We start from the raw sequence: 12,331 nt of genomic DNA, 5'->3' as shown, positions 1-12,331 counted from the left end.
GACTCTCTTGCTTTTGCACTAAAGTGTTCCAGTACTTAGCAGGACACACTATTCTTGACATCGTATTTTAACAGATACAGAATACTACATCCGAGCAAAGCAACATCTGGGCTTCACATCCGGACACATCACGCTGTATAATCGCTGCTGCTTTGAGGAGCGAACATGCGTCAGTGATACTGAGCCTGTGCTTCTTTAAAAAGATTTGTTAATTAATTCATGCATTAACATTCAATTAACTGCTTTAATATACTTTGCCACATGCAGTGCACCTTCTATAAGCAGCTAGCTTTATTAACTGCGATGTTAACTCTGTTGCTAACATTAGCAGACGCTAATTAGTTCGGAAGCTACACCATGAGAAATCTGCAAGACTTTACATTTGTAAAGTTATCTGAGTAGATACGGATTTTTTTCCCCCTTATGCTGTCTTTAGGTGTTGCTGGGAGTCACTGTATTAAGATCGATGTGAAAAGCAGAGTCTTGGCCTCGGCTTAAAGGTCCCTCGAGTGCTCAAAAATCAATCAGCTTACCTGACAGGGTAAAAAGCCTAGAAAACTGCAGATGAACTAGAAACAACTCTGTAATGTAAAACAAATAGAATCTTATTTAAAAAAAAAAAAAAAAACATGTCCAAGTTTTTTCTAACCCAGGTGTGATGGGGTGAAAAATACTGTTGAGTCAACAAGCTATTTTCTTCCTTGTTTGTTTCCCTGGAGACCCTGCCGAGAAGTCTTCCCTCCATAACTGTCTGTATAAGCAACCTGCACTTTCTAAAGCATGTTTTAAATATAGAATTAATACATAAATTATAGAAATCACCTAGAAATCGTTTGCGCACCTTCACACTCTCAGCATCAACACATAGAATTTCAATTCCTTTTAAATTGTTTAATTCTAAATGTGAATTTGAACTCCACAATTAGTGTCTTTTGATGATGCATACATTCTCCATACAAACACATATATACGCTAACATTACGCTAATGAAATGTTAATGTTAAATATGAAGAACTTTTAATCGTCAACTCATAATTGACTGATTCATTTAATTCTCCCTGTGAATATGAATAAAATAACTCGGTCCTCTCACACTGCATGAGTCATATATCTCGCAACAGGATGCGACGCCCTCAGAGCGCCACTTATACGTGCACAACACGTCTAATTTCATTTGTATTAATGATATCAGTGTATGATCCATGTAAAATTATATTAATAGTTGATTTAAGAAAAATCGACTTTGGAAATATATCATTCGGATGAATCCATGCGTGCAGAATAAAAAATGTTGAAATAAACGAATGTCTGAAGAAATCGCACGTGAAAAATTAATCGCGGGGATTTCATTTGATTTAACTATGTGGAAGAATAAAACAGCGCTACACGTAAAAAAAAAAAAAATCTAAGAAACAAAACAAAGTGTCTAAAAATGTATTTTTATTTATTTATTTATTTATTTTTTAGAAATTGAAAATACAATTATTCATTGTTAAACAAAAATGAATCAAATGAAATCATGAAAAGTTAAAAAAAAAAGAATCAAGTGGATTTTGTAAAAATCGTTTTGGAAAGTTAAAACGATCACAATGATGGAATGTTTTTTTTTGTTTTTTTTTAAAATTGTAAAAAAATTGTCTGCCAAAATCTATGCTGTTGCTGTCTAAAACAAAATGTCATTTTTAATAATAGTGGAATAAGTTCCACATGATTCAATAAAATGTTCCCAGGATCATTAAAGGAAAACTCCACCCTGAAACACATGAACTCTGTATAAACTGTAATATTAGTGATGCGTTTAGTAATTCTGCTGCTGATTTTGATGTTTTTGTTATTTCATGTTTTGCTCTAAAAATTAAAGGATCACAAAACACTTGAATCAAATTTCCAGAATTCAATACAGGAAGCTGAGTTACAGCGTTGCGAGATAGCGATCTACGATGTTGCATCGCAACATCTGACCTCTTAAACCACACTGCTAACAATTTTCGACAAGGTGATACCTGAACTTTTTTGTATCTCTATGTAGTTACATTGAATGTTAACTAACAAGCTAACTTATGTCTGAATAGCTTGACACGGAAAAGTGATGACGCCATAGCCGTCTTTGGCCAGAAGTCTACAGAACAAACAAGGCAGGGACATAATCTCTCTCTCTCTCTCTCTCTCTCTCTCTCTCTCCACAGTGACACTAGCCCAATCGTACACATCTTCATGTTCATATATGTGGAAGAGGGCAGAATGCATTTTCCTCTAAGTGTTACGCTGCTCTACGGCGCAACACAACAACAGGTTGAAATTGTCAGACACTGACACTGGAGACTCTTTCAGAAAATATCACCATATCAACAATTGCACAGGTTTTGTGATTGTTCATGTTCAAGAATCTGCACAAGAAGCACCGAGCTGCAAACACAAGAAATAAAAACATCAAATCCAAAACACGGGGAACACGGTGGCTTAGTGGTTACCACGTTTGCCTCACACCTCCAGGGTTGGGGGTTCGATTCCCGCCTCCGCCTTGTGTGTGTGGAGTTTGCATGTTCTCCCCGTGCCTCGGGGGTTTCCTCCGGGTACTCCGGTTTCCTCCCCCGGTCCAAAGACATGCATGGTAGGTTGATTGGCATCTCTGGAAAATTGTCCGTAGTGTGTGATTGCGTGAGTGAAAGAGAGTGTGTGTGTGTGCCCTGTGATGGGTTGGCGCTCCGTCCAGGGTGTATCCTGCCTTGATGCCCGATGACGCCTGAGATGACGCACAGGCTCCCCGTGACCCGAGAATAGTTCGGATAAGCGGTAGAAGATGAATGAATGAATGAAATCCGAAACACACTCAAGAGTTTTTCCGAAAATTATGAAAACGCGATCCTCCCACTATTCCGCACCAGAGCGTATGTATTCCAGTGTTACATTAACATTAATGTAATCATTCTAATAACAGATCTACATGTTTCTTGTCAGGAGATGAGTTTGAAATGTTCTGGCCTACAGCGTGCAGTAAAGGAAAACGCCCTTGCACTAGCTGAGCACGGGACAAAGCCTGCCATCTCACGTCTTTAGTAATTGGATTTAGTCGATAAGAAGACTGACTCCATTCCTACTGCAGCGAGATAGCAAATCAGTTTAGTGTGTGGTTTTAATTAAAGAGGGTTCCTAATGCCGAGAGGCTTCAATGGTTTATTTAAAGAATTTTCTTTTGACTAAAGAGGAGAAAAAATAAATAAAGTTAAAAAGAAACGAATTGGGTGGAAACCCACAGCAAGTAATAAGGGTTGTTTAAAAAAAAGAATTTTGCAAATAAATAAATCAGATGAAGTCGTGTGTATCTTGTGCAACAAAACATAATGTGACAATAGATGAATCATGTATCAAGAAATCATGTAAAAAAAATAAGAAATGTGTTCAACAAAAAAAATCATGTGACTAAATAATTTGCATTTATTATAAAAAAAAAATGTTACAATAAATAGATTAGAAAGGTCTCAAGAAAACACATGAGAAATTAATGAAGTGGATTTTTTTTTAAATTATGTGGAAAAAAACAAAATTCATGCCACATGTGGAAAAACGTGTGAAACATAACATGCTTTGTGTTTAAAAAAACATACATATAGGAAATAAAACACAGAAGCATGGAAAGAATCATGTTTTTATGAGGGGGGCATCACGTGACAAGATAAATCAATGGGGGAAAATAAAAAATTAAAAAGTTAAAAATGAAATAACGTTATTATTAATTGCATTTATTTTTAAAAAAAAAAAAGTCAAAATCAAGAGATGAATCATTTCTCAAGCAATCATGAAAATGTAATTCATTCATTCACTCATTTTCTACCGCTTATCCGAACTACCTCAGGTCACGGGGAGCCTGTGCCTATCTCAGGCGTCATCGGGCATCAAGGCAGGATACACCCTGGACGGAGTGCCAACCCATCGCAGGGCACACACACACACTCATTCACTCACACACTACGGACCATTTTCCAGAGATGCCAAACAACCTACCATGCATGTCTTTGGACCGGGGGAGGAAACCGGAGTACCCGGAGGAAACCCCCGAGGCACAGGGAGAACCTGCAAACTCCACGCACACAAGGCGGAGGCGGGAATCGAACCCCCAACCCTGGAGGTGTGAGGCGAACGTGTTAACCACTAAGCCACCGTGCCCCATGAAAATGTAATTAAGTGGATTTTTAAATTTTTATTTTATTTATTAAATCATGTGAAAAAAACATTTGATGCTTAATATTAAAAAAGATAATGGAAGTAACAGGAAATAGCAATTATTGAGCGAGTAAAATAAATCTGAGACCACAGTGAAAATTTGAGATCGTATTTTTATTGAAAATTTGAAAAAATAAAAAGTTAGAGAGTTTTGAAAAAAGCTCAAAAAAACGTTCAACATCTTGAAAATACGGAAGATTTTGCACTATTTCTAGGTCACTATTTGTAATCTGTGATATTGTCCGTGTTATCGCTTCTCGTTTGTACAACAAAATCTGATCGCCAGATCGTCACAAATGCTGAGAAATTCAAGTAAAGAATTTTAGTTTTTCACTCAAGTTGTTCTGTTGACAAAATAACATAAAAAAAAGATTTTGTGTTATGTTAGACATTAAGCACCGGTCCTGCACCTCCATCCCGCTCATGCTGGGGTTTTTAACCTCTGCTTATCATTTAAAAAGTGTTTTTTTAAATACCTTTTTTTACTTTTTCTTTAGACCAAAACAAGTGTCACAAAACTTTATTTTAACTTTGTTCATTATTACAATTCGATAATAAATAAAATAGCGTTAATAAAGGAGGGTTGTGGTTGTGTCTCCTCCAATAAAATCAGGATCTCTCTATTTGTGAAACCACAATGAAAATAATACTCTATAATGTTATATACGACCATACAGCAAGATCAAAATGAGTAACTGGGAGAAAATTCATCAGAATGATGAAATATGTGGCGGGTTTCTAAGAAAAAGTATTCTGAGATATAAAGTTATGAGATATTTCTCAGAATTGTGACTTTATATCTCAGAGTTCTGATATAAAAGTCAGAAATCTGAGATATAAAGTCAGAAATCTGAAATAAAATTCAGAAATCTGAAATATAAAGTCAGAAATCTGAAATTAAAGTCAGAAATCTGAGATAAAAGTCAGAAATCTGAAATTAAAGTCAGAAATCTGAAATATAAAGTCAGAAATCTGAAATTAAAGTCAGAAATCTAAAATTAAAGTCAGAAATCTGAGATAAAAGTCAGAAATCTGAAATTAAAGTCAGAAATCTGAAATATAAAGTCAGAAATCTGAGATAAAAGTCAGAAATCTGAAATTAAAGTCAGAAATCTGAAATTAAAGTCAGAAATCTGAAATATAAAGTCAGAAATCTGAAATTAAAGTCAGAAATCTAAAATTAAAGTCAGAAATCTGAGATAAAAGTCAGAAATCTGAAATTAAAGTCAGAAATCTGAAATATAAAGTCAGAAATCTGAGATAAAAGTCAGAAATCTGAAATTAAAGTCAGAAATCTGAAATTAAAGTCAGAAATCTGAAATATAAAGTCAGAAATCTAAAATTAAAGTCAGAAATCTGAGATAAAAGTCAGAAATCTGAAATTAAAGTCAGAAATCTGAAATATAAAGTCAGAAATCTGAGATAAAAGTCAGAAATCTGAAATTAAAGTCAGAAATCTGAAATTAAAGTCAGAAATCTGAGATAAAAGTCAGAAATCTGAAATTAAAGTCAGAAATCTGAAACATAAAGTCAGAAATCTGAGATAAAAGTCAGAAATCTGAAATTAAAGTCAGAAATCTGAGATAAAAGTCAGAATTCTGAAGAATAAAGTCGCAATTATGTTTTATTATTTTTAAAACGAGGCAGAAAGAAGTTTACATAATAATCCCATCAGATAACGCGTAAGAAGAAAGGCTGAAATTTTGCGCTTTAAAATGAGAAAAACGTATTAAAGACGTGGCATAGTGACGTTTCCCCCGGGGGTCCGAGGGGGATGGGTGTGGGGTGTTTGGTGACTGTTTGAGCACAAGAGGGCGCTAGTGCACCTTTATTGACAAGTTCACCTGCGCGTGCTTGTCTACAAGAAGGAAATGACCTGTGTAGTTATATGAGTAGCTTTAATCAGTAAACTGATGCATAATTACATTCATACAACAAAAAAAAAAACATGTTTTGTTTGTTTGCTTGCTTTTAAGAAATTGGGTGAATGTTATTAAACGTTGCATAATTTGGACTAACCATAGTTAGGGCTCGGCAAACGGCTATAAACGATAAAAAAAACACGCATTGTGTTTGAAAATTGAACAAATGTCATCACGCGTCAACATGTAAACACGTGTGAAACACGTGATCAAGCTGACAACGTGCAAAGTTATTGAAAATCATATTAAAAGTTTTAAATGGAAATAAAGTACTGTGGATGTAGATGTTGCGGTCTAAACGTGATCAGCATGTTTTTGTTTTTGTTTTTGTTTGTTTTCACCGCTTGAGCGCTTCTTCTTCAAAACAAACAAAAAAAAACACCTGTCTCCTTCTCTCCACCTGGCTCCTCCCATTTAGAACAACGTACCAATAGGATGACCGACAACACCGTTATGTAAATAACTTCCTAAGTTAAACACCGCCTTTGGCACCTGATTGGACACAGCAGGGCCTGGACTATGTAAATAAGCGTAAGCCCCGCCTCCTGCACCTGATTAGGGAGTATTTGATGGCGCTGTAGCGGCAGTGTGGAAGTTTTTGCGCGTCGCTGCTGGAGGATGTCTGTGTGTCGGAGAGCTGTGAGGATTTAACCTGCTGACGGGGATTTCGGCTTTTCCGTTACATTTGTCTTCTTGTTGTGGGAAAACTTTTCCAAGATGCCGCGCTCGTTTCTCGTCAAAAAGCATTTCAACTCCGCCAAGAAGCCGAATTACAGCGAACTGGACTGTCCAACAGGTAACGGCACCAAACTGCGCCTTAACACTGAGCGCCTTAACACGGAGCGCCTTAACACACTGAGCGCTTTAACACTGAGCGCCTTAACACTGAGCGCCTTAACACACTGAGCGCTTTAACACTGAGCGCCTTAACACTGAGCGCTTTAACACTGAGCGCCTTAACACTGAGCGCCTTAACACTGAGCGCCTTAACACACTGAGCGCCTTAACACTGAGCGCCTTAACACACTGAGCGCTTTAACACTGAGCGCTTTAACACACGGAGCGCTTAACACTGGGAGCCTTAACACTGGGAGCCTTAACACTGAGAGCCTTAACACACTGAGAGCCTTAACACACTGAGCGCTTTAACACACTGAGCGCTTTAACACACTGAGCGCTTTAACACACTGAGCGCTTTAACACACTGAGCCTTAGCACTGAGAGCCTTAACACTGGGAGCCTTAACACTGAGAGCCTTAACACTTGCTGAACTCTAAATAGCTGGTCACGTGATGATGAACCGATATAAACACAGTGAACAGATTTGTTCTTGCTTTAATACGTCTCTGTCTCCAGTTAGCCTACATTTCTAGGTAAAAGATGCTTATTAAAGCTACGACTGAAGGCACCACTGATTTGTTTTTATAAAGCTTTATAAAGCGTTTTGTTCCTTTCACATCTAAAGGTTCTCTACATGCCCTGTATTAGATCCCTATCCTATCGGTACAGAGCTGTACCTGTTGCCATGTTGTCTGACAGGTGTCCTCAAGGTGCAACACATGTAACCTTGTTATTCGTTGTCGATTGTTTTGACACGTGCACGTTTTTGCGTTTTGCAGCGTTCGTGTCTCAGCATCTCTTCAAAAGCCTGGTGATGCCCGTGATCCCGCAGCCAGAGGTGCTGAGCCCGGTGATGTACAGCCCCATCACCATGTGGACGGTGAGCGACTCACCGCCGTCGCCGCTTCCCACCGACCTCTCGCCTGTGTCTGGATACCCGTCGCCCAAAGACAGCCACGAGATCCCGAGGAGCGACGAGGACGATCACGAACATGAGCACGAGCAGCCGGCCTCCATCACCACCACCACCACCAACGGCTCGGACGTTGCGGAGAAGTTCCGCTGCGCTCTGTGTCACAAGTCGTACTCAACCTACGCTGGCCTGCTTAAGCACAAGCAGCTGCACTGTGACGCTCACACACGCAAGGCCTTCAGCTGCAAGTACTGCGAGAAGGAGTACGTTAGCCTCGGTGCGCTCAAAATGCACATACGGACACACACGCTGCCGTGCGTCTGCAAGCTGTGCGGCAAGGCTTTCTCACGCCCGTGGCTGCTCCAGGGACACATCCGCACACACACAGGTGAGTCAATCAAACAGGTTTATGCGTGTATACACAATCCAGTTATATACAAAACCTGGTGTGTTAATTCGGTGCTTTAAGAAAGGATCCATAGTGGACACTTCATGCACTTTTTTTGTGGTATAAGAGACAAATCTAGCACAACAACTAAACTGAAGTGTGTGTGTGTGTGTGTGTTTTATTGGTTCCAGGCGAGAAGCCGTTCTCGTGTTCCCACTGCAGCCGCGCGTTCGCCGACCGATCCAACCTCAGGGCTCATCTGCAGACGCACTCGGACGTCAAGAAGTACCAGTGCAAGAACTGCTCCAAAACCTTCTCCAGAATGTCTCTCCTGCACAAGCACGAGGAGTCGGGATGCTGCGTCGCCCACTGACCCCCGTCCCGACAGCCTTCCCACCCCTCCCCCTCCCTTCCCCCACCAACTCCACCCAAAACAACCCAAACCAAACTGCTCTGGAAATTCACGGTGCCTTTAAAATTTGCAATATCGCTCAATTTCCACGCACAGTATTCCTAATTCCGGGGGCGGTGTAACCGAGTGTTTTTTTTTTTTTTTTTTTTTTAAAATCATGTGCTCCATCAAGTGCTTCCTATTTGTAAACAGTATTCTGACTGTCTAGTTTTAATTTTTTTTCCCTCCATGGTGGCCTTTTTTTTTTTTTTTTTTAATCCTTGTGTACTGTAAGGAAATGTTTACTTCTCCGCTCAATCACCACAGGAGGCCAGAGCGATAACCTCAAGCTGAATGTTATCCGTTACGGGATATTTCACGGTTAGCTCAACAAATATAGCCATATGACCAAAAAAAAGACTCGGACCAAAAAGCCATCGCTGTATAGGGAACAAATGCAAAGTATTTAAAAGCGAAGCGGATGATCAATGATCACGCCGTGACAATCGGACTCGCAGCAGAGCCTTTCGCTGAGCTTTCTAATCGATTATTTTTTATACATATTTGAATGTACGTGTGACTGAAAAGATTGTATATTGTTCTTATGTATGCATTTAATTGGAATCTGTCTTTTTTTGTTTTTCTTTTTTTTATACACTTTATGAATAAAAAAGCTTCTTGTTATTTTTTAAATATTCCTCTCTTGATGCTGAATATCAGAACCGAAATCAGTGCAGGTGTAAAGTGTTAATCGTACCGCAGAAGCTGCGTGACCGCTTTCGGAGAGTCGAGTCGTGTCGAGTCGTGTACTGACACGCAGCTTTAGCGTGAACACAACCCGGAGCGCGCTAAAGAAGTTCCCGTGTGCCCTGCAGCCATGTCAAACCTCCAGAAAATTACAGGCGGTGTGTGTTTTAACTCCGAGTCACAATGCAAGCGCTTGTTCGCTTGTTGCTACAGCAGTCATTTGACTCACTAATCGTTCACCTGATTCATAAGGCAGAGACATTCTGCTCATTTTTCCAGGCCTGGTTTCCTCTCGTGACTAAGTGGAGAGGAATAATGGGGCTGTGAGAAAGCGACGGGATTACGTGTTCAGGAGTCGTCCGGACAAATCGGGGAGAAGATTACAATTTATTGAATAATATCAAACTGATTGGTTGAATCAAATTGGTTGGTTCTAATGAGTCAAATGGATTGGTTCAAACGAATAAAATCACTTTGCAGAATAATATAGAAAGTGATAATGCATTTTTGGAGACTCAGCTCTCTGCCTCAGCCTGCTCTTTTTTGCAAACCTGTTCATGTCCCTGAAAAAATGTCACACTTCCTCCCTATGTAGCTCTCACTTTCCTGCCATTTGCTCCAAACGCCTCGGCTCCTGCAGGACATCCTGTGCAGAAGAGCGACTGCAAGCTCTCTAGATGATTCGATTAATAGCATGTGCTCTCGGTCATAAAGTCGGATCTCATGACCATATTTGAATAGCGCTCTTTCATACAGGCTAGCAGATCCGCTCCTGCGCTACCGTTTCCACCGCTCTGAAGAGTGTGAAGGAACATTTGGACGTTTAGGAGCTGTTATGAATGAACACTTGTCTCGTTGCCTCTGGGGTATGAACATTTTTAAAGAGACTTGTATTTAAAGGGGGGGGGTTCTGACTCACAGACCAGCTATTCCAGGTGATGAAATGTGGAGTTAGATAGCGCACAATGCAGGTGTTCAGCTGGACTTTCCCCCGAATGACTCGTAGCAGCGAGCGGCCTCGGACAGGGCGCTTCGACGTTTCGACAAATAAACATAAATTCATTTAAAACAAACAAACAAACAAACAAAAAGATCTCACACCTTTCTGTTACAGATTCTGAAAAAAACCTCTATTTTTTTGTTTTGTTCTCTGGACAGGAAGTTGCGTCATCCTAATTTCCTGAAGATCACAACAAATGTTACTCCTCGTTACTCAGTTATATCGATCTCTACTCCTTCTTCCGTTCTTCTTACTTTCCTTTGATTCTTTGTGGTTTTTGTTTATCTCTCCCTTGCTTTTTTCCCTTTCTTGCTCTCTTACCTGATTAGCTCTCCTTCTTTTTCTTACCTTCATTTAATTTTTTTTTCATTCTTTTTATTTTTCTTCTTCACTTTTGTTCTTTCTTGATTTAGTTCCCTTTCTTTTCTCTTTTAATTTCTTTTTTTAAATTTTTCCTTTTTTTTCTTTTGTCCTTACTCCATTGTGTTCATTTTGATTGTTTTTCTTTCTTTCTTTCTTTTTCTTTCTTTCTTTCTTTCTTTCTTTCTTTCTTTCTTGCATTATTCTTAATATACACAGAGGGGTTCACATACTTTTGCATATTTGAATGCTTTAATTCTTAGATTGATTGATTACAAATCATCACGTCTGTAATGAATCATTAGCATTTCTTTAAAGACCAAATCTATCTCTGTCTCTATCTCTCTCTCTCTATCTTTCTCTCTCTGTCTCTATCTCTCTCTCTCTTTCTCTGTCTCTCTCTCTCTCTCTCTCTCTCTGTCTCTATCTCTCTCTCTCTCTCTCTCTCTCTCTCTCTCTCTCTCTCTCTCTCTCTCTCTCTCTCTCAGTGTGATATGTCGACTCAGACCTGACGAGAAAGAGAGGATTGTTTTTTTTCTCTCAGTCCCCAACAAAAAGCCTGAAGGAAGCTCTCTGTGTGTTTAAGGCCAAACATTCGGCTTTCTCACGCTCGTGTTAGCTTTAAACAACAACCTCTTCACCCCGGTCCTTTTTCTGACACTTCTGCAATCAAAATCATTGACTTAAAAATAAAAAAAAAATAACAACACAGTGAAGGTGTAGTGTCAGAAAATCTGTTCAAGAAGGAAGCGACGTTACCGATCATTAGTAACGCTCTGAAAATAATTACTAATGAGATATCAGGAAAAAAAAATATAATAATATTAATAATAATAATAAAGGGGGGGAATACAATGAGTAAGGAAAAAATATTCCTAATAAATTAAAAAATAAAAAAAATAAAAACGAAAAAATTTCATTATAAAATTAAAATTAAAAATTTTTTTTTTAAAAATGCACAAGGGTTACATAAATTTAATAAACAAACAAACAAACAAGTAAATAAGAACTGTGTATGATTTTCCTCTAACCCACATCCAGCATGTGAGCAGCGGATGAAGATCACATGCCTCTAAACAAAGGACAGTCGCTTTCACCAGCATCAGTTGCTCCCTCACACAGCTTGCTGTTTCTTCCTGAACTACTGTTTAAAGCTCCAGCTTGAGTCAGCTGCTTTAAGAACATTTGCCCCTGGGGCTGATTAGATGAGTATTAGAGTCTCAGCAAACATGTGGAAACATCTCGCTAGTCTGAGAAGAACAAAATGATACGTTGAATCCCATCGTTGCTCCTCCCATGAGAACATGAAGCATGGTGGTGGCAGCATCACAGTGTGTGTGTGTGTGTGTGTGTGTGTGTGTGTGCTGCTCAGCAGAAACTGGAACCTCTGGAGTGGATCAGGACCGAGGACCTGAACATGTTCCAGAAAGATCCAGACTTGGCTCTGTGGTAGATGTTTGAGCAGGATCAAGGATGATGGACCTCTTCCAGAAGGGGGGGGTGAATACTCTCACTCTCACATTCATCTTCTACTTATCCGAACTACCTC

At 39.2% G+C, this 12,331-nt stretch overlaps 1 protein-coding gene across 1 annotated transcript; it reads left to right on the top strand.

The window, feature by feature from the left end:
• The first annotated feature begins 6,720 nt into the window (after positions 1 to 6,720).
• Positions 6,721 to 9,299, top strand: snai2 (snail family zinc finger 2). The gene is made up of 3 exons (XM_060869363.1): positions 6,721 to 6,939; positions 7,763 to 8,284; positions 8,476 to 9,299. Exons 1-3 carry the CDS (start codon positions 6,861 to 6,863, stop codon positions 8,655 to 8,657), a joined length of 783 nt encoding a protein of 260 aa, XP_060725346.1. The 5' UTR covers positions 6,721 to 6,860; the 3' UTR covers positions 8,658 to 9,299.
• Positions 9,300 to 12,331: the final 3,032 nt, after the last annotated feature.

Source organism: Tachysurus vachellii, chromosome 5 (assembly GCF_030014155.1).
Source record: "Tachysurus vachellii isolate PV-2020 chromosome 5, HZAU_Pvac_v1, whole genome shotgun sequence".
NCBI classification, from domain to species: Eukaryota; Metazoa; Chordata; class Actinopteri; order Siluriformes; family Bagridae; genus Tachysurus; species Tachysurus vachellii.
Note: the sequence above shows the minus strand (reverse complement) of the source record. Positions and strands in the feature narration are given on the sequence as shown.

Excerpts from the sequence above, each read along its gene's own strand:
- snai2 (XM_060869363.1), top strand. The coding sequence starts at position 6,861 with ATGCCGCGCTCGTTTCTCGTCAAAAAGCATTTCAACTCCGCCAAGAAG. Across the intron at positions 6,940-7,762 it reads CGAACTGGACTGTCCAACAG|CGTTCGTGTCTCAGCATCTC; the intron begins GTAACGGCACCA and ends TGCGTTTTGCAG. Across the intron at positions 8,285-8,475 it reads ACACATCCGCACACACACAG|GCGAGAAGCCGTTCTCGTGT; the intron begins GTGAGTCAATCA and ends TATTGGTTCCAG.